Source organism: Pezoporus wallicus, unplaced genomic scaffold, assembly GCF_028554395.1.
Source record: "Pezoporus wallicus isolate ANWC-B61680 ecotype Strahan unplaced genomic scaffold, APGP_CSIRO_Pwel_v1 contig_593, whole genome shotgun sequence".
NCBI classification, from domain to species: domain Eukaryota; kingdom Metazoa; phylum Chordata; class Aves; order Psittaciformes; family Psittacidae; genus Pezoporus; species Pezoporus wallicus.
Window position 1 is genome coordinate 8,887,556 of NW_026642342.1, and position 21,559 is coordinate 8,909,114.

Sequence of the window (21,559 nt, forward strand, 5' to 3'; positions counted from 1 at the left end):
TTCTGCGATCTCGACAGCTGCTGTTTCTGTATGCTAACATCAGCTGAGAGAACCGACAGTATTTTAGCAAGAAAGCCTGCCAAGGAAATGTAGCAACAATTTTGAAACGAAACCATCAGAGATGGCTTCATCACTTCCATCAAATCGCTGGTGGACATGATCCGAAGGTCTCTTGTAAGAAGGTGCAGATTTAGAAGCAGGTGTTTGATACTGGTCTTAGAATACAAAGACGATGTTGCCAGCATTCCAGGTTTGAAGCCCATGATATGTGGAGTAATGTTGGAAAAATGGTTTAACGAAAGAGGAGATATAAATTTATGTCTAGTCTTGTTAACTCTTCATGCTCGTATCATACATAGTTTGGTGTAATTGCTGTCACGTTTAAGCAAACAGCTTTTAAGACAGAAGTCACTGCTTTTCCAGCTGTCTGCCATCCCACCAATACGAAAATAACTGATTGTGAGTATGAAGAAAATACTCCATTTAGTCTTGTTTCTCAGTTTGTGAAAGTCAATTGGCAATGGCTGTTAATTTGGCATTTAACTGGCAATAATTTTGGTAGTATTTCCTAGAAATGTGTAAAAGCGGAGGTTAATGTGGAAACAAGTACCCCTAACTTCTGGCTTTTGGTTTACTTGATAACACTGAAACCTGTTATGAGCAGGGTGGTGTTGCATTGCGAACTTGTGATGGTATTTGTAAAGAATCTTCTTTTGCTCTTTTGTTTGTTGGTCTGTCTTTTAATAGGTACGAGTCTCCAGAAATTGCTCTAAATTGTGGAATAATGCTTAGAGAATGCATCAGGCATGAGCCACTTGCTAAAATAATCTTGTGGTCAGAACAGTTCTACGATTTCTTCAGATACGTGGAAATGTCAACATTTGACATTGCTTCAGATGCATTTGCCACATTCAAGGTAATTTACATAGAACATTTGGATTGTTATTACTTCCGCAGCTCTCTCCGCTGTGTGAATCCAGATGATGGATGTTATGTTCTTGGGCAAAACAAGCCTATGGAGAGGGGTAAAAAAAAATAGGTGTGATGCAGATGGGTAGGCAGGACACTGTTCCTTATTTCTCAGAATGCATGACATAACTTTAAATGTATGTGCTGTTTTCCCAATAACTTTTATTCCAGAAAGCAAGATTTCAACTTTATTTAAGTCATGCATTAACTGAATATATGTGAATATATTCTGTTACATACCTGAGTGTATTTGATGCTGATACTCTGTCTGGGGAAATCTTTTGTTACCCTAAACCAACCACTTTTGGGACTGTACGCATAGTATTGGTCGTTATTAAATACTGGGTCTTAATCTTGGTTGTGTGAAGTTGTGTGCAAGAGTAGCCTTAATCTACAAATAGCATTCTTCAGTGATAATTCCATGGACTGTTTACCTGTGTCAATTAACATAATACATCCCAGACCTTTCCTAAGTGATGCCAAGATCCTTGACAATGTCCAGGTAAATGCGTTCGCGTCCTGAATTTCTTCGTTTAATGAAATAGCAACATTTTCTGTTGGATGTCTTATGTGTACTCACTGTCTAATGAGAATGCCTATGTAGTGTTTAAATATTTTAGTGAAAATAGTCGTTTTGTGCTGTTTTGCAGGATTTGCTTACAAGACACAAGTTGCTAAGTGCAGAATTTTTGGAGCAACATTACGATAGGGTGAGCAGATGCATTTTAATACCCTGAATTTTCTAGCGCTGTGTATCTTATTTGAAGAAATCAGTATTTTCGTTCCTTGTTTTTAGCTTTGTGTTTGGAAATTTACACAGAATATAAACGAATTGAATTTACAGTAATTTCTGCCAAGCAGGTAATTAAAGATCAAGACCTTACTGTTGAATGTAGAAAGACATAAAAGAACAGAAGGTGGCAGAAATCTAGTTCTGTGAAAACTCGATCTGATTTTTCCACTAGAGGGAACCCTTTCCTTGTCTTTGTCTTTTGGCTGTATTAACTCACAACAACCAAAGAATGCAAGATAACCCCCTCCACCTGCTGGGGACTCCTGAAACTAATGAACAGCATCCAGTACCAGGAATTACTTACTGTAGTTTAAGAAATAAGGGTGACCAGCAGGTCAAAGGAGCTCTGCCCCTCTACACTGCTTTCATGAGACCCCACTTGGAATACTGCATTCAGTTCTGGTGTCCCCAGAGTGAGAAGGGCATGGAGCTGTTGGAGCAAGTCCAGAAGAGGCCATAAGGATGATCAGGGGCTGGAGCACCTCCCATACAAAGACAAGCTGAGAAAATGGGGTCAGCCTGGAGAAGAGAAGGCTGCCTGGAGACCTCAGAGCAGCTTCCAGTATCTGAAGAGGGCTACAAGGATGCTGGAGAGGGACTCTTCATCAGGGGCTATAGTGATAGGACAAGGGGTGATGGGTTCAAACTTAAACAGGGGAAGGTCAGGTTAGATATAAGAAGGAAGTTCTTTACTGGGAGGGTGATGAGGCAGTGGCACAGGCTGCCCAAAGAATTTATGAATGCTTCATCCTTGGCAGTGTTCAAGGCCAGGTTGGATGGGACTTGGAGCAGCCTGGTCTACTGGAAGGGGTGTCCCTGCCTGTGGTAGGGCGGTTGGAACTGGATGATCTTAAGGTCTTTTCCAGCCAAACGTTCTATGATTTTCTAATGAGATAACTACTTCCACCACATTACAATCTAACTGTTAAATGCTCCTGAAAGAGTAATTGATTTTTTTATAAGGCATATGCAGTGTTTAAGCAGTAGTGACTTACAGGAACCTACAGACTTCGGATTTTGTTTGCGTTTTTGCTGTGGATTTGCGTCTCTTCCAGTTTGTTATAATCATGTGGAAGAAGAGTGTGTGTGATGCTTGGGAAGGTCCTAACCCTTCTCTTTATTCTGTGTTCAGTTCTTCAGTGAATATGAGAAGTTGCTTCATTCGGAAAACTATGTGACGAAGAGGCAGTCACTTAAGGTAAGGCACTTTCATTTTCTTCTTCAGTGCAAAGTTAGGGAATTCCTTTAATTTCATGTGCTTTGACTTGAATTGAAATGGTTTAAGTAACTGCCTTGGGTAGTATTTAGTTTATTTTTTTCATGTATTTTAGTGCTTGAGATGAGCTACTTTGCCTTAGTGTCCAGTCCTTCCATTAGTTGGTGTCCAGCACACACCAACTACTTTCTTTCCCTGTGTAGAAACGGCTATGTGCACGTTAATTGGTTGTCTCTTACGTCTAATGTCAAGTCATTTTTTTGTTTGGGCTTTTTTTCCCACTTTTAGCTCCTTGGTGAATTGTTATTGGACAGACACAACTTCACAATTATGACAAAGTACATCAGTAAACCTGAAAATCTCAAACTCATGATGAACCTTCTACGAGACAAGAGTCGTAACATTCAATTTGAGGCCTTTCACGTGTTTAAGGTATGTTTAAAATGCCCCACCATAGAACAAATGACAAAAGAAACCCAGCAGAAGTTGCTTAGTTGAGTAAAGGACTTAGCTGAGCCTAAATGGAGCTTATCTTAATTACTGTGTGGTTAAATAGAGAGATAATGTTTGTCTTTATCATGATCTATCTTTACAAGTAACAAAAAAAGTTGAGAAAACACTTAGGGATTTCTGTATGATAGTGTGTGATGTCTCTCAGAAAATCTTGGAATTCAGAAGGCTGATGAGCAGGAAGATAAGGAGGAATGCATGATTTCACATGAGATCATGAAACAACCTGGAGTTAAAAAGTGGTTTTATCATGCTGCATGATTGATGAAGGGTAGCAGTATTTTTGTCAAGTCACCTAAATTTCAAAGCCTGAATTGCAATTTGCACATTGTAGCAGATAACTTCTGACTTGGCAGCAGAAAAGCAAATACCTAAGAGCTTGGAGATGTAACCTGAGGTATAAATGTTTTAGGGAACTTTAAGATAAACATCTGATGTTGTATATAACAGGAAGACATGCATTTGCTACCAATTTAACCGTAAGGTGTGTTCAGTGGTTTTGCAGAGGGTATTTTGGCTGGTCACCTCCTAAAAATTTAATTTACTTTGGTACTGGTATTCAGCTTCTAATAAAACCCCGCCTGCATTTACTCCATTAGTTTTTGTCTGTAGTGATACTGGAATGTGGAATGATGAAAACATTTTAAGTTATTGTCATCACTGTTTTGCTGGCTGGGTTTGTTTTTAACTTAGCCTTCTGTTTCCTATTATCATGCTAAATGCCTTTTATTTTCTTGCAGGTGTTTGTAGCCAATCCTAACAAGACACAGCCTATATTAGACATCCTTCTAAAGAATCAGACCAAACTTATTGAGTTCCTCAGCAAGTTTCAGAATGACAGGACCGAGGATGAACAATTTAATGATGAGAAGACCTATTTAGTTAAACAGATCAGGGATTTGAAGAGACCAGCACAGCAAGAAGCTTAACCTCCAATAAACCCTTAAAATATTAAACCCAAATTCAGCATTTGCTGTTAGATATTCAGCATCAGGCACTCTTACCGATTCATGAGGAACATTACTGCTAATCTGCTGTTCAGTGAACGGTTTTTGTTTTTCTCTTTTCTTTTTTAGTCCAAGTTGAAAAACATAGCTGCTGCTTTCTTGCACAATGTGGACTTTCTTGATATTTGTGTCATTTCAGAATTCAAAGACACTGCTTGTTTTAGGAGTCCTGAAAAGAAAGATTCTAGGTTCGTGAAAGCAAACGTATAGATACTAGTTTGGTTTAGGAGAGAAGGTATTAATGTAGTTAAGTAACAGGTTGCATGCTTGCGAATCTGAATAAATCTGTATGTTTGCACTTACCTTGTTTGAGACATGAGCACAATGTGACCTGTGCATACCTGGCACCATAGTATAAGATTATATGCCTTGATTTAAAAAAACAAAAATGTGCAGTGCTTTATTTGTAATCAAAGGGGAAATGTATCTAAGATGTGAGCTTATTGGGATAAACAGTTGTCTTGCAAATAAACTGATATTGAAACTTAGCAACTTTTAAAAGAGTGAAATCTCCAGGTTCATAAGGAAAATGTATATATGCCTTTCACCGCTTTATAGAACGTTTTGGTTTTTTTTTTTGACATGATTTGATTTTTCTGAGAATTGACTTGTAAACTTGGAAATATGTTCTAAGGGGTTTTGTTAATTTTACTTTAAAGGTATTTCAGACAGTAGACCTAGCAATGACATTTTGCATTTCATTTCAACAACGCTTGCTGGTTTCTTTTGTATATAACTCCTAGGCTGCTCATTTCTTTAAAATATGGTTTAATTTGTACAGCAGAGGAATGTTATTGTATTAGTCTGTAACTATTACCTAATATTGAGTTTTGCAAAATGAATGCTCATATGTAATTGAATACTTAAGATCACATGGAAATGCTGATTTAACAATCTTAAATCCTGCAGCATTAAAAGGAAAAAAAACCAAAACCCAAACAAATTCACTTATCTAATGGGGTGCCATCGCTTAGGGTAGGCTGAAATAGAGAACTGGAACCCTTTATACTACATTTTTACTGGATAATATTGGCCTTATTCAGTTAAACTAACATTGTGCTCACCAGCTCGGCAAAGGTTATGCAAAATTAATATCGATTCCTCTTACTGCTGGGGAGCCTGCAGTGCATCATTTCTTTCTTATAGTAAATAACTCAGTATAGTAGTTGTGTGAGTGAGTGATTCAATTCCTTCTGACCCCTCTGACTTCAGGAAACAACTTCATAGATGTCCTAGGGTAACAAAATGATTTAATTTTGTTGCTTTTGTTCTTTAATGCTGCAAACTGTCAGTATTTATAAAAACAACAAAAAAAACCAACTGATTTTGCACCATGGTTTTGTTACTGTGACCATACAAAAGGAATCTACTAAATATAGCTCAATGTTATTAAAGTTGTATTTATCAGTCATATAGTAATGCTAAGATCACAACCAAGCAAACTTATGGATTGGAGCCTGAGAGTTCAAATTCTGCATGGCTGAATCCGATTGCGAATGCTATAGAAAATGTTTGTTGCTTCCTGTTCTCTTCCTAATTAAAATATTCTGCAATCAGCAAGATGAAACTCCAAAGTGATGTGTAAGCTGGTTTGAAAGCCTTCACAATGGAAGTCAGATAGCTCCAGTAAATTGAGTGTTTAAAATTGCTCTTAACGTCGTAATTGGTCTTACAAAGGTTTTTAATGTGTCCTTTGCAAACCGATTCATTTTGCCTAGAGAAGGAAAATAGCTTACTCTGAAGATCACAGGCAAGCAGAATTGGCTATGAGATGGTATTATAGTTCAGTACAAACAGTCTATTACCTTTTGGTTTATCATAGCTGAGTGGAGGAAAACATTATTTGCCAAGTTACTCACCATAACATATAAGGCTTCCTCTTTAGAAAAACGTAGACATGCTAAAGATTTATATATGTAAAGAAGTGAAAACATTTGGACTGGGAGATGGAGGTTACTCTATATTAGGCCTTGGAAACAATGGCTATGGTGACTTTTTTTAATATGTGGAAACATTTGAATGTTGGCTTTTGAGAAGAAGTTGTATTTAAATTACAGCTCATTTGACGTGCTCTTCGTATTAAAAACCTATTGTTCTGGAAGTGGTTTCTTATCTGCTTGAAGGCTTAAGGGTATTACTAAAAGGTATTTAAGTGCGAGCGGGTTTTGGGTTTTTGTTTTGTCTTCTTTTTTTCTTTTAAATAAGAGATGTATACAATTGTAATTCTATTTCCGTGGTAGCATTTCATTTCTCCTGAGGAAAATGCGTTTCTTATCCAAAAAAATCTGGCTGGCCCCATAATTTAAATTGAAATAAAATTTTGAAGAAAAATGTCTCGTCTTTACTGTTGTTGCTGAACAGGATGAATTTCTTGTGGATGTGCATCTCTTCTCCTCCGTTGCCTTGGAGGGGTTCGGCTTTTTGAAATCATGGAAAATTCTGGCTTGCAAAAGCATTTTTAAGGAATAAAGACAAAGTGCTGCATTAGAGATGTAAGTAATTTTAAGTAATTATTGGTTTCTCTTGCCTATTTGCAGCATTATTTGCTGATTCTGTTTCTTTTTTGCATGACCAAGGGCAAAGAGAGGAGATGCTATTTCCTGCATCACGTCTAGAAGCAGGACCTGATGGGATTGGCAGAAGTGAGTCCTCCATAATCTGGGGTCCTCTTTCCTCTTTAGATTTTCGGGAGCGCAAAGTGTGTGCAATTGGTTACTCATTCCTTAGTAAATCCTGTGGTCTTGCCCTTGAAGCTGTCTGTCTGTTTTTCACAGGTAACACCCCCAGTTCTGCAAGGTGGCAAACATCAGGAGTGTGTGTTACGCAGGAAAGATAAGCCACCCAAACCCTTCCCCTTCCCCCCCCCCCCCCCCCCCCCAAAAAAAAAAAAAAAAAAAAACCCAAACAAAAGGAAACCAACAACAAAACATTCAGGAGGCTTTTATGCAGGTTGTTCGGATAGTTTTGTTAGCAAAATCTGGTTTCCAGGCAGGAACAGACTTGCCTTGCAAGGCAAAAATACTTGGTCTTTGGTAGCCCCCACTAGAGGCTTTTCACATCAGAGCCTTGATATAAAAATGCTGGTGTTTTCCTCCCTCACAGATCACAGGTTACAAGGGGAAGGAGTGATTTATACTAACCAAACAAATTGCAGATTTTAATTAAAAGAACAAGCGGTCAAGTTGGGTACTTAGGAACAATTTCTTCACTGGAAGGGTGGTCAGGCATTGGAACAGGCTGCCCAGGGAGTGGTGGAATCACCGTCCCTGGAAGTGTTCAAAACCCATGTAGACAAAACCCTCAGTGACATGGTTTAGTGGTGGTTTGGGCAGTGCTGGGGAACGGTTGGACTTTGCGATCTTAAAGGTCTTTTCCAACCTAAACAATTCTGTGATACTTGACAGGGTGCTGGGATGAAACAGCCTGGGCAGGAGGAGGCATGGGGAATGCAAGGAGGTGGTGCACTGACTTCTTGACATCTCTTTTCCCTGCAGAGATGATGAGCAGGACCTGCCTTGTGAGCTGTCATGTCCAGGAACCACTCTGAGCCCTCAGGAGCAGGTTGAGGACAAAGCTGCTTGCAGTGAGTTTGCTTTCTGCTTGCCTGCCAAGTCATTCCTAGCAGACAACTTTGTTGGTTTTCCTTTTGCTGCTGTTTCTCTTCTCCCCCTGCCTTTATTCTAGACCCTTGCTGGCTGCTCTGCTAATTTTCCTGTCTCTATTGCTTTCTCTTACGTGGCTGCTCACTTGAGCTGGTGCCATCTCATTGGGTGCAGTACCTTTATTTTTTGTCATCATTACGGTTATTTCTCATATCTCTGCTCCATTCTCCAAAGGTTTTGGCCTTTGTAAGGATGTCTAAGGTGCTGTTTATTTTAGCTCTTCAGCGTACTGTAATTCAAGTTGATGATTAGCATTGTAATAAGGAAAAAAGAACCCTGTTCTTTTGCGTGTTACCTCTTTAAATCAGTGTTCAGCTTAATCTGAGCACTTGTGAAAAGTTGTTTCCAGTGTATGTAATATGTATTTACAAGTGTACCTGGGTAGATCCAGTTTAAGTCCCATGTGACTGGAGGCAGGACAGAAGAACAACATCAAAATCTGAAAAGTTGTTAAAAGGAGGGAGGAGAGGGACATGCCAATATATTGCATTCTTGGAAGGAAATTGGCTATTATGTGAGAGAAAAGACCTGTTCTGCTTCCTTTTGAAAGGTATCTGGTGACTCATCTCTCTTTAAAAACCGCTATCACAAAACCCTGAGTTATGCAACTAATGTATAATTAGGTTTTTAGTAAGTCTGGCATTCACAACAAAATGTAAAGGCAAGCTTTTGTGCAGTAAAGGTAACGATTTGGATTTGTCTTTTTTCTTGCTTGGAAACGCCCTGGCCAGAACTGGCTTTCTGTCGCTTTTCATAAATAGACCCTTCATACTTGAGGTTTCTTCACTATCTATGTATGGCAGGAGAGTTTTCTAGTGGTGGTGTGGTGGGGCTGAGCACCACTGTGGTGCACAGGCTTACATGTGCCAAAGGAGAGCATTCTCCTTATGGAGGTGACACTGCCTGAATTGCCGTATGAGATCATAATAATGGTAACAGTAAAGGATGGATCAAGAGGGCATCCTTGGAGTGAAGGAAGATAAACAGTGTGCTAGAATGTAGAGTTTAGATTTGTTTTACAGGGGTTGATCTGTTTGGAAAAATAAGTGATAGATATGTATGCTGCTTTCTATATCTGTTGGAACAGTGGTGTATGTATTATTTAAGAGAAATGATTATAACTGGAGTTGTTTGCACCAATTAAGTAGTCTGCTCTGCCTACAACTAAATCAACACCCAGTATTTTTCTGTTTCTTCCCCAGCAAATTCCTTATAGTGAGCTGTCATGGAGGATCCCATTACAGGTCTTGTTTGTTCCTTTTGTGGCAGCCTTTGGGAATGCCTCACATCCCACCAAGAAGAAACTCAGGGTGATAAAAATGTATTGCCTAACAAGGTTCTACTAATAAAAGAGATGTTGAACTGAATTTCACATTGCTTAGTGTTTAGAAACTTGCAGGCAGGATTAGGTTTGCACTTCATTTGAGCAGAACACAAGAATAGAAGCTGTATAGATTTTTAGGGCTGCTTTGGCAAGTTTAAGAATGTTGTGTGTTCTAACATAAATAAGCCTTTGTAACTATAATTTGGGGCATCTAAATAAGGCATGCAGTACATGTGATGCAGTGTTTAAACAGTTGAGGTGTGAGCAAACCAGATTATCAGTTTTAGCTCTTTACCAGCCCTTACAGATTGTACAGAGCTGAAAGAGGTGTTGCTAAGAGAAATCAGACAGTATTGCAGGCTTCCAGGCCTCAACCTAGACAGGTTGAGAAATACGGTCTGGAGAGACTAAAAGGTTCAAGGGTTTACCTGGCTATAAAACTTAGCTTGCAGGGATGCCTCACATTAGACCATGTCACCCAAAGCGCTGTCCAATCATAGAATTCCAGGTTGGAAAGGACCTCAAGGATTCTTGAGATCCTTGAGGTCCAACCTTTCTTGGCAAAACATAGCCTAGCCAACACGTCCCAGCACCAAATCTTAGCACTGTCCTGTGCTGGTGAATCCACCACTTCCCTGGAGAGATTATTCCAATGGCTGATTTTTCTCATTGGGAAAAAGTTCCAGAAAGAAAGTCCATCTTATTTTACTAATAAAGAGGAATTGCTAATAGCTGCATTGATGTTTATGTTGGCTGATGGCTCTTCAGAATGAGCACTAAACTGCAAATCTGGTTTTGAAAACCATCTGCTGGGCAGGTAGCACCCAAGGTCAAATACTGCGTGCTTCTGGTTTCAGCTCACTTCCACCAGCTGTATAGGCTCTGCTGCCAGATCCTGGCCAGGAGAGGTGGCACTGCTGCCGTCCAGCTTGCCTCAGCTTCCTGCAGCCTCCTGGCTGACCTGGGTATTGGCTCATCCCACAGACTCCTTCCACATTAGATAAAAACCTTTGGGAAAATAACACGGAGTAAGATAGAGCAGCAGTGAAAAGGGTTGGAAAAGATCCAGTTTTGCAGCCGAGCTGTCTGTGTTCTCCTACCACAGCACTGCAGTGGGAACAGCAGTTTAGAGTTACCTGTCTTTGACTCAGATAACTGTGTTTAGTTAGCCATACAAACTGTTTCTGGTCTGGGGATATGATGGTTTCTAAATCTTCTTTATCTCTTCTGGCAGTCCCACTCCTTCCTTCTGAACTTCCAAGTTCATAAAGGATGTTTTCTGCAGCTTTGCTTTCTGTTAGTTAATCCCTCTCTTGCAGAGTCTGATTCTTCATGTATAAAATCCTAATTCTCTTGGCAAATCACTTCTTTCATTGTTGTCTTTCCCTTCCAATTTCTGCCATTTGTCTTTTCAGTCCTTTTTCCGAGGGACTCTTTGGGACATTTTGGGAAATGCTCTGTCTCTGCTGAGTCTCATGTAAAAAGTGCAGTTATTTATGTGTAATCATTTTATCTCCAGTGGTGAAGAGCGTCATCGAGTATCATTGCTGCAGGCTTTGCCATTTTGCCAGCACTCCATGGCAGTGTTCAAGGCCAGGTTGGATGGGGCTTGGAGCAACCTGCTCTAGTGGAAGGTGTCCCTGCCTGTGGCAGGGGGTTGAAACTGAATGAGCTTTAAGGTCCTTTCAAAACGCAACCATTCTATGATTTTAAGGTTGCTGCAGGCAACATATTGTTTCCTAGGGATTGCTGTTTCAGTATTGTTAGAAAATGGTGAATAGCAGAATGAGAGTACACAGCTGTGTGAGGCTCTGAATATCTGGAGTCGATAACAGATTTATAAAGCAGCCAGTGTTTAACTTCTGATTCCAAAATGTATAAACATTTGTATTTGGGTTTCTAGTGTCAATGACACTGTCATTGAGTGTACTTTTGCAATCTTTCCTGTCATTTCAGTGCTGTAGGTAGCTGGGCTGGGACAGTCTCCTTCTGATCTCAAGCTAGTTGGCAGGTGAACCTTGCTCAGCAAGCAGTCAAATGGTATCTATATCATCCTGTGACTAGATAGCAGTATGCATGGAATCTTCTGAGCTCAGCAGAGGAGATCAGGTTTTTGATTTCCTACTCTGTTGGTGGATTAGTCCCAGAAAGACTGTTTCTGCTGCTGCTGTTGGATTTGCAATGCTGCTATCAGAAGTGACAGGTTTAAGGACTAATCTGTGCCCCTGGTGCCCAGGTTCAGACTGACCCTTGCAATTTGCATGCATCATCAGTATCTCAACTAGACCTTGTTTCCTTCCACTGCTGTCTTATTCATTAGCGCTCTCAGGATAAGAAAAGGTAATTGCAAATCAAACGGCATTTAAATTGGTACACCAAAAGGACAAATGAGGTCAAAACACTGCCCAGACAGTGCTTTCATGTCAGGCCCTTGATGGCTGTTCTCGGGGCTAGCCTGCAGCCTCTCTGGAGAGCGGGGTGATGATACCCATGTCACTGTTACCTGTTTCTTAAGTGAAACTGCTTTTTGTGCCAGTGCTTCCACACAACGTCTCTCCAGTCTTTTCCTCTGGCACAGGATAGGGCTGTTTGAAGGTTGCTGGACACAATGGATGTCTGGAAGGATGTCTGGAGTATTCTGCTGGAGTGAAGTCCTTCAGCCGGTAGTGCTGAGCTTCTGGATGTGTGGTCTGCTTCTGAGGGGTCTGTCATGTCTGGAGGCTTGCATTCACTGAACAAGGAGGTTTTGCTTTATTTGAGGGAAAAAATAAGTCTACAGATCAAGGGTCAGAAGTCCTGTGACAGCAGGGAGATGGTTTAATTTGATTGTCCTTATCTTACAGTGTGGCCTTTAATTTCAGGAAGCAGAAGGGGAATGAGAAGATACCTCTACCCAGATGGAGTACTGGTAGTTCTGATGTGAGGTTCTCCACACTTCAGAGAAAACTCCTATGCCAAAGTGGGTCCTTTTTTGCCCCTTGTTGCCTCTGCAACAGCAGAGGGCACAGAGCTGATCCAGGCCAGACACTGTTTGTTCATGGTGACATTGCTTTCAGGTTTTGATTCTGGCTTCCTTGATGTTTCTGTTCATATTGTGGCTGGCCTGTGTCCATCTGAAATTACCCAGAATCAGTGTGGATCCTCTGGGACACTGGGCAATTTGGTTAGTCCAGGTCAGTTCAAAATGAAATACTATGTTTGGATCCACTTTACAAACAAAACTTTAATGTTTTTGGTTTTTGGCAGAAACAACTTTTTTCCCCTAATGGAAAATTTCTATTTTTCTCAGAAACAGAATTCTCTTTCAGAAGATCTCCCCTATGGAAAATTTCAAGCCAGCTCCAATCCTAATACTTAATGCCAGAAAACATGTAGCAGACATTAGCAGAGGGTGACTCGGGGTATAATATATCATTAGTCCTAACTAGGGCAACATAGCCACATGAATTAGAGAACATAGCAGGCTCAGCATCCCTAGCTCAGCATGCAGTAGGCAATCCACCAAAAGCACACTTGCAGAATAGAGGAAAAAGAGTTTTCAGTTTTGAAAGCTCAGTTGAAAAGCTGAGAAAGAAACTGGCAAAATGTTATCAGATGCACCTTATCTGCTTTCTCCTGCTGGCTTCCAAAGCCAAAGTCTTTGTTTTACAAAGAAGATATTTTTTGTTGTTTGCTGTTTTAGCAGATAGTTTTACCAACAACCAGTCTGAAAGAAAAGGTTTCCTCCTCCTGTGACAAGTGTGCTGGGGAGAACAATCATCTGGCATGTTTGCAGGCACAACATACTTCAGTGTTGAAGTTGGTTCTATTGATGCACAAGAAATAATAGCTTCCAGTCCTTCTCTCACAGCCCTAATGCTGCTTTTCTACTCTGAAAAGAGACCAGCTGACTGAGGAAAGCACTGTTCCCTTCAGCAGAAAAAGGATTTGGGATTCATGCTTGTCTCAGAAAGTAACTTAAAGCCTATTTGTGGAAGCATTGCCAGATCTAGTACTCATCTGGGAAAAACAGCAGGCTTCTGGACAGGAAATGTGCAAGACAGCATCACTTTGGGAAGGGAAAAGGATGGAGAAAGGCAGGTGCAGTGCTTCACACTGTGGTAGTGCTGATGTGTCCTTCCACGCTGTGTTGGTGGGTCTCTGTTTTCATGTGCACTGCACAGGCCCATCTTTTAAGGGCTGAGCTCACAGACTAACCAGTTACCTCAAACTTCTGTCTCAAACATGGACTTTAATGAATATTAAGCCTATCCAGGTACTGAAGTACTTTTCCTTGTTTAGCTTCAGTGTAAACTGCTGCTTTCTGCCTGCCTCTCATATGAACTAAGCAAAAAGAGTAGCTCTGGTTCAGGTCTGCCTCTGTGGTGTCATGGGCCAGCACGTGGTCTTTAGCAGCAGCCCAGTACTGCTCCATCAGCACAACTTGAGGGCAGAACTTTTGATGCCTATGTGGATGCACATTAGCTGAAAGCATTTCTTAGAGCATGAGAGCAGACCAAGCCATTATGCAGTCACTATCCCACTGCTGCCCACTGAAAGTCCCAACAGCACAGGAGAATGAATTGATTACTCCTTTTCCGTAAGGGGGATGACTTCCAGACACACCTAGAGAGACTATCTACAGACCAAACTGCAATAAATAGCCAGCCACAGACTCCTCAAATTGATGTCAAAGGCAATGAAAAGGCATTTGATTTTATCACTCATTTCAAGTGTGAAGAACAGGTTTCCTAGGCCCAAAGATAGCTGTGAATTTTTGGAGATTTTGTTAAACTAAACCATTAGCAATGTAAAAGTGTGAATTTATTTGAACTTTTGAAAAGATTTATTGCAGCTGAACTGAATTTCATTCAGTTTGGATTTTGAATCTTCAAATTTGTTGACTTTCATCTGCAGCCTTGAGAATCCGATGCATGATGGGCACTAACCAAATGTCCTTACCAGTGTGCTCGGTCCTGACTTGGGCATGTCTTTGATGCTGGTTGCCCCAGAGCCTTCTCTTCAAGGCAGGACTTTAATTTTTAATGTAAAAGAGAAGCAGGTGCAAAAGAAATTCTTTTAGAGTAAGAAGTACCAAAAAACCCTTTCATATCCTCTGTGCATTATAAAAAGGGAAAAAATACGAATAGTCCAGATGTTCTGTGCCCCCTTCCTTTCTCCTTTCATGATTTGGTCAAGCACTAATATCTGGTTTGGTTTTTTTTTTAGTGTGTTCCTTTCCCACAAAGAAGCAGATGAATAATGTTCCTCTTGTTTGTCATCTGAAATATGAAGTTTTACACTGCTGCCCCTCAGGTGCCATCATGAGCTGCCCTTGCACTTAGAAACAACAGACAAAATCCTACTGGCTTTTTCTGTTGTTGCATCTTGATTTTGAGAGTGATAAAAATGGAAGTCAGAATGGGGTGACAGCATTTACGACCCATTTTGTTTCTCAGGGTTACAGAGTTAGAAGCACTCAGCCTTCCACTGTTCCTGCAGGAAAGATCAGCCAAACCCTTCATGAAGGAAATCTTGTTTCTAGAGATTGAGCAATCTCTTAATGGTGAGGTTTCCACCTGAGCAGCTGTTGGCAGTTCCGAAAGGGTTCAGTTAGCCTGTTCTCGCTTCTAAATATGTGAACATAAATATGTACTTAAAAAGGGAGAGGTAAAAAGTAATAGGAAGTGAAGTCATGCAGGGTGATATGCAAACCCCGAACGTTCCTTATTTATCTTGTATCTTTGCACTGAGCGCAGCATTGCGTAATGTCACAAGTGCTGAATATTTTCTCTAGTGAAGTGATGCGTTTAATTAAATTGACTGTTTAAAGTTCAGTTATTCATTAAAGGTACACAGCTGTCCAGAAAGGCATGCTGATCTTGGCTATACTGACTGTGCTAATCTCTCACATAGTCCTCTTTAGAGGACTGTTAGGGATATGAACTAAAAAAACCATTATTTCATAGAATTCACACACAAAACAACCATGGAGAGTGTCTTGGCCAGTTAACTGCATAGACGTGTACCTGACAACTGTTCACTGTCTGATACCAGCAGGTCAGGGCGTGCATGTCCTTTGTTTTCTCTCTCACAGAATCTGAACGTTGCTGCTGTTAGACATTACTCACAGCCAGGGCTGAGCCTCAGCCCTCTTCTGACAGCTACGGCCTCTCCTTTGACCAGTGTGGGGGCCTTGGGCATTCCTGGTCAGCAGCTCACCTCTGAAGGGTGTTTTCATGTTGGAAGCAAGCAGATACAAAGGCTTTGCAAAATTCACATGGCGTTTATCCACAACAAAGAATCCTAGAATAGATTGGGTTGGAACGGACCTTCAAAGGATGCACAGTGCTCGGCAAACAATAAAACATTTATTCATGTCCATGCTCTTATTTTTCTGGTTTCCACTGCTCAAGTGTTCTCTGTGTTGAGGTTGAATCTTTCAGGGCCCAGTAGCCCTCTGCCAGCAGATGTCTTTCCTGAAACAGAGGGGCCTTGTTTTCTCCCAGCATCTTTTGCCCTTGCCTAGCCTCAGTGTAAAATACCATTTACTGTAGAAATATGTTTCTTATTTCTCTCATCTGCCGAAGGTTCCTTTCTTGCCAGATTTTGTCTTCTGTCTTCTCAGGTACAGCACTAGTTTGATCATGTTTTCGTTTGCTGGAAAATCCCATTGTCAGCCCGTGAGAGAGACAGAAAACTGGCTTTATCAGGAATAGAGTTACTCTTGTTCTCTGAAATTCTGAAGGGCTTGGTTTCTAATGGCCTTTGCTCAACCTATGGGTGGATAAGGAGGTAGAAGACACTGTGATCTTTACTCAGGATAAGGAACATAGAGTAATAGGCTGCAAAAGATAGAAGATAAGGAAGCAAACATTTGGGTCTCAAACAAATTTGATTCAAGAGGTTTCTTTACCTACTGAAGTGTCAGTGAGGCTGTAACAGCTCGCTCTATATGTGAGAAGCTAAACTGCAGCACAGAATCCGGGTGTGCTTCGATAAGGGTAAAGCCTTGACAAGATATGGCATATTTTCTTGATTCTGTCAAGACAATGTAATCTCCTACTATCTAGGAAAGCTGATACAAGAAACACTGTCTTTGGGGGTTGCAAGTGTCTGCTGTGGAAGTAAAGTAAGTGGTGTTTAAAGGTCAGAGCTCTCTGTTGATAAGAGAGATATATTGAAAGGGCAGAAGAACCACAGAGGACTTCCTGCGTCATTACAGCAGGTGCTGGATGAAGTTGAGAGTAGCTGAACAAAGCAAACCACAATGATGATAGGATATTCACAGCAAAATGTGGAAATAATGAGTCATTCCCACTTATTGAAGGGGAAGATACTTCTGCCTCAATTTATCTATGGGATATAAAGGTACCCTTTAACAAAAGAGGAAAAAAATCCCTTTAGCCTAATCAACCCAAATCCGTTCAGACTATGGAAGTTACCTAAAAATCAGTATTTTTCAGGAGTCTTCAGGTTTAATCTTTCCTTGTCATCCAAGTGATACGTTGCTTGGTTGTAAACAAACACATCCGTACTCACGAGTGTTTCTCAGATAACCAGAGCTAAACAGTGTTAGCAAAACCACGTAGTTGAGGATATGTCTTCAGTGGTCTGCAGTGCTGTATGAAGACACCCAGACCCTCTCTGGGTTACGTCACCAGTCTGATTACCTTGTGGTCTGTTGCCCAATTTGTGGTTCAGGGCAAGCCCATCTAATGTGCTGTGCCATAGCAACTTGGTTGCAATGATTTAAGCAGGTAGAACGCACATACTATTTGAAATAGATTATCCCCATGTAATAGATAATGTATTGATTTGGGAATTTATTTTATTGGATTTGGTTTTTCTTAGTGAATTTTGACTTCCCAAAAGGAATGCTTATTTGAGGGAAGACTTGCCACTGTAGTTTCCAAGAGATTCCTGCTGTTTTATGCAGATTTATATTTCAAACCCTCTACTATGTAAAGTGACCTCTTTGACCATCAGAAGCTTTTCCTAAGAGCTTACTAATATGCATGTTCTGGTGCTACTTATTGCTGTAGTAGTAAATCAAGTTGTACATGTTGGATGCCTAAGGTGCTCAGCTCTTACCCAGGCTCTGAAACAGTCCTCCTTAACTGCTGTCAGGAAAGCTCAGTCCTCACAGAGACTATCCATATGGTCTGTGACTGTCCGTCTGTTGGTATGAAGACTAGCATCTTGCAAGAACTGGAAGTCTGATAATGTGCACAGTGTGAGAGTGTGTAGGGATAGGTTAACCTAATAGAATAACATAGTAGGTTGACATCATTAGTGCTTGGTCACCTAGGTGATGGATCTTGCTGCTCTAGTAACCTGGAGGCTACATTGCTCATCAAATATGGATTTTAACAAATGGGAATGATTTAAGGCGTTTGTCTCTTGTGTTCCCTGGAACTGCATGTTACCCTGTGAAAATATTTACAAGAACTGTAAAATGAGACTTTCAAGTAAAGGTTTTATTTCCTTTTTTTTTTTTCTTGGAATTTTGTCTTGGAAAAGACATGATGTTCATTGTCAGGCATCAAATTTTGATAGAGATTTTTTGAGGACAAGTAGAGCTATTGTATTACCTTCTGAACTCTTGTTTCTTAGGACCCTCCCTTACTAGGCAAGCTGATATTTTTGACATGTATCTAGAGGAGTGTGAGCCAACTCAACATATGTATCTTTGGGCATCCACATGGACTTCTCATATACTTGTGCCAGCATGCATACATGCAGCCACGTGCTGTTCCAGAGCCACATCTGGAAAGTGGATATTCTGTGTATGGCTTATGGCAGATTGTGGGATGCTCTAACTTCTCTTTCTTGACCCAGAAGAGAGGTGATTTTAATACATGAGGTGCTTCCAGCACAGTAACAGTGTAGTATGGTTCATTCAGGGATGCAAACTTATATTGTGTAGGAGATTTTCTTGGATTCAGACTCCAGCATGTTTTGGTGTTTCTCACTGAGAGCTGTGAAAGATGATTCAGAAGTCACAAGAGCACAGAGTGGGAGATAGCTCATAAGACTACATGTCTTTTTTTGTGATGACTATATAAAAACTGGCTGTGTGTTTTCAGGAGAACAGCATATGCCCTTTGCTACCCACAGTTTATCATCTTTTTTCACTTGAACAGCGAAGATAGTAGAATAGGAGATATTTCCTTAATTCCTATGCAGCGGTACTTAAAGAAAGAGAGTTTTTTAGTTTTCTCTTGGCAGAACAGGATGGGATGAGGGGAATATGTCCTGAGGACTTGTGGAGGGACAAACCAGTATATCCTCCATAATCAGACCTGGCTGACGAGACTTCCTGCTTTTTGGAAGATTTTACAAGGGATGAATAAAAATCTGGAATAGCACTAATGAAATCAAACCCAGGAGTGATTAAAAATGAGACTGACGGCTTCCTGTACCACATATGCACTCTAGGCTTACCATGAAGATGGAGCAGGACCAGCATGTGTACCCCAGGAGTCCATCAAGACAAATCTCCATGTAAATGGAGAGCCACAGAATGCAGCAGCCCATTCATCAGAAACAGATCTATGGAAATACCCCAAAGGGTAACCCCAGCCATGCTTGGAATGACAAGAGAGTGCTCTGATGTCCCACCCTACAGTACTGAAGCTTTGCCTGCTCCTGGCACAGCCAACTTTGTGGCTGTTGATACAGCTGTGTTAGATGTTTAGGAAAAGCCTGAGAAGAATATATGTTCATGGCACTCCAGCTGTAATAGAAACCTGAAAATACTGTATCTGGGCGTTAACAAGACTCTTTAAATGCTCTACCAGCCAGCATCTTCACTGGCAGAACAGGGAGGGACTAGCTTCATCTACATGATCTGCTAGCTGATGATTTCTTATATGTAGCATTAAAGTGTAATACACATTCTTGGGAATAGGGGTTATTGGTGGGGAAGGATATGATTTAATAGGCCTTGACAATAGAAACACAGAGGAGTGGAGCCTGCCACTGGAGGATGCTCCAATGACATAATGTCATCTGGATTTGCTACAAAGAAAGGGTGGATAGCAAAAGTTTGAGTGTCTACTTGTAATCTGGGTTATCTGCTTGGAATTTGGGTTGTCCTTGTTCCTGAGCATGAAGGTGTTCAATAGTATGAAGGGACAAGAAGAGAGTATAGAGAGCTTGCTTTAGCTAGCTACATGACTACTGGGCCCATGTAATGAGCTGGATTAGAGCTAATCTAATTACCTCTTTTATTGCTTATCCATTGGCACCTAATGGTGGTGAAGTCCAGTTGATCCTGTGAAGCATTTTCTTCTCCTCAGGGAGCAGCTGCCTTCTATGTCGTGTGAGATTAGGCCAGCTTTCATGAAACAACAACAAACAGTGAGGGGTGGGTGAGAAAGTTTTCACAGAAGCTTGTTCTAAGTGTTTCACCATTAAATACTAGTTCTTCTAGTACTACTTCTTCTTGATCCCAAAGGAGGCAGACTCTGGCAGAAAGGATTTGTTTGTGGCTGGCATGCTGGGTGAAGATGAAAGTCCTGGAAAAGTCCCCTTCATGACTGACTTCTGCAAGGGGACCTCCTTTTAATTCCTGGCCTGCAAGATCACAGGGCTGAAGTGCTGCTACCATGTTTGTGAAGCTGGAGCCCTGTCATGTGAGTGTACCAGACACTAAATAGGAGTGAGTAGCTACAACCGTTTTTTACCCCAAAAGCAAGCCAGCTGTTTTTTCTCACTGCCTTGGAAGATAAACCCAGTTTCCATATTTCCATGTTGTCAGCTGGATTTCAGGTTCTACTCCTCATCATAAAGTTGTCAAGGGTAGTTAATAGTAGTGATAAGTGAAGACGGGGCAAATATAATAGGGGGGACTATGTAATTCTTTTAGCCCTATACTAACTGCTTATACTTTTGTAGGGCTGAAGCAAAGAAGAGCTAGAGGTTCCTAGACCAGGTGTTTTATCTTCAGCTTTTTTAACCCTTGAACGTGTTTCACCTGGTGAGTGCAGGGGGAAGTGGGTAGATCATTGCCATCACTTAAGATTAAGAACAAATTTTGGAGCTCTTCTCAATAATTTTCCTCTTGGAGCTGAGGAGTATTGGCAGATCTGCCTATAAATAAGTTGCATTTGTTCACCAGAAAAGCTGATGGGCCAGTGGCCCAAGCCAGCCAAATGGGTGATGGGTGGGAGCAGTTGAGGGTAAGGTGGAGCTGATGAGGCCATGCTCAGGGCTGTGTAAAGGTGGCTGGCCCAGAGTAAGAGAGGCTTCTGGGGTTCAAGAAGTCAGCTATCCTAGATAAAGATGTCTCTGGTCAGGGTTTGGAGTAAAGCTATTTTTGGTGAAGGTGTTTGTAGGTGACATCTTTGTTCCCTTGTACTTGGGACTTTCGGAACAGAAGCATGGCAATTACTAGATGTGGCTTGCTTTGGCTTTATTTCATTTGGGCTGCAAAGCAGAAGACATTTATATAGCAACGGCTAGATCGATTTCTGCCGATTGCTGACTCTGAACTTACTTGAATTGGTATAATATGTGCTGATGCTATAAATAAAAGCAGTTCTGTCTCTTGCACTGAAAACTCTTTTGTCAGCCATGCAATGCTGAGATTTTGTTAGGTATTAATGAAGTTACAGGTATGTGTAGGATGCCATGTGTTGCTAGGAGGGATGGCAGATTCTTTCCATGTGACCCAGTTTGCAGTAGGTTTGGGGATGACAAACAAGGTGTCAGAATAAAAGGGTTGATGCCTGAGTCACGCTTCCCAAAAGAAGGCAAAAGAACTAAGGATGTCCAAGCAGTTGTTGGGCGTGGGTTTTTAGTGTCACATTTTACTCTGCATGTCTAACATACTGGCCATGGTTTTGTTGTTCTTGGGTTTTCTCATCTTTCTGGTGTCTATTTGCAGTGCTGCATTGAAAGGCAAGGTATCAAAAACAAATACCAAATCTAGGAACCAGGGCAAGAAGGAGGAGTTCGTGTTGAAGTCTCCATCTCCTAAGGATTGTTGGTATTACTACAATGTCCTGTGATACTTCATCCCTCTTGGGTTCAAGGTAATGATAGTTTTCTAAGCATGTAACATAAAACCCTGAGATGTTCATCAAGATCTGC

General features: G+C 41.0%; 1 protein-coding gene and 1 long non-coding RNA gene across 2 annotated transcripts in view; both read left to right on the forward strand.

The window, feature by feature from the left end:
- The window catches only part of CAB39 (calcium binding protein 39), a 40,253-nt gene extending 35,369 nt beyond the window's left edge, over positions 1–4,884 (forward strand). The window contains exons 5-9 of the mRNA XM_057429281.1: positions 748–916; positions 1,620–1,679; positions 2,895–2,960; positions 3,267–3,410; positions 4,229–4,884. Coding sequence (XP_057285264.1) covers positions 748–916; positions 1,620–1,679; positions 2,895–2,960; positions 3,267–3,410; positions 4,229–4,417 — 628 coding nt within the window. The 3' untranslated portion in view covers positions 4,418–4,884. The remainder of the gene's footprint in view (positions 1–747; positions 917–1,619; positions 1,680–2,894; positions 2,961–3,266; positions 3,411–4,228) is intronic.
- Positions 4,885–9,175: 4,291 nt separating this feature from the next.
- On the forward strand, positions 9,176–20,206 carry LOC130609875 (uncharacterized). Its single transcript, XR_008974902.1, has 3 exons — positions 9,176–9,478; positions 13,167–13,433; positions 19,923–20,206. It is a non-coding gene; the product is annotated as an uncharacterized LOC130609875 (long non-coding RNA).
- Positions 20,207–21,559: the final 1,353 nt, after the last annotated feature.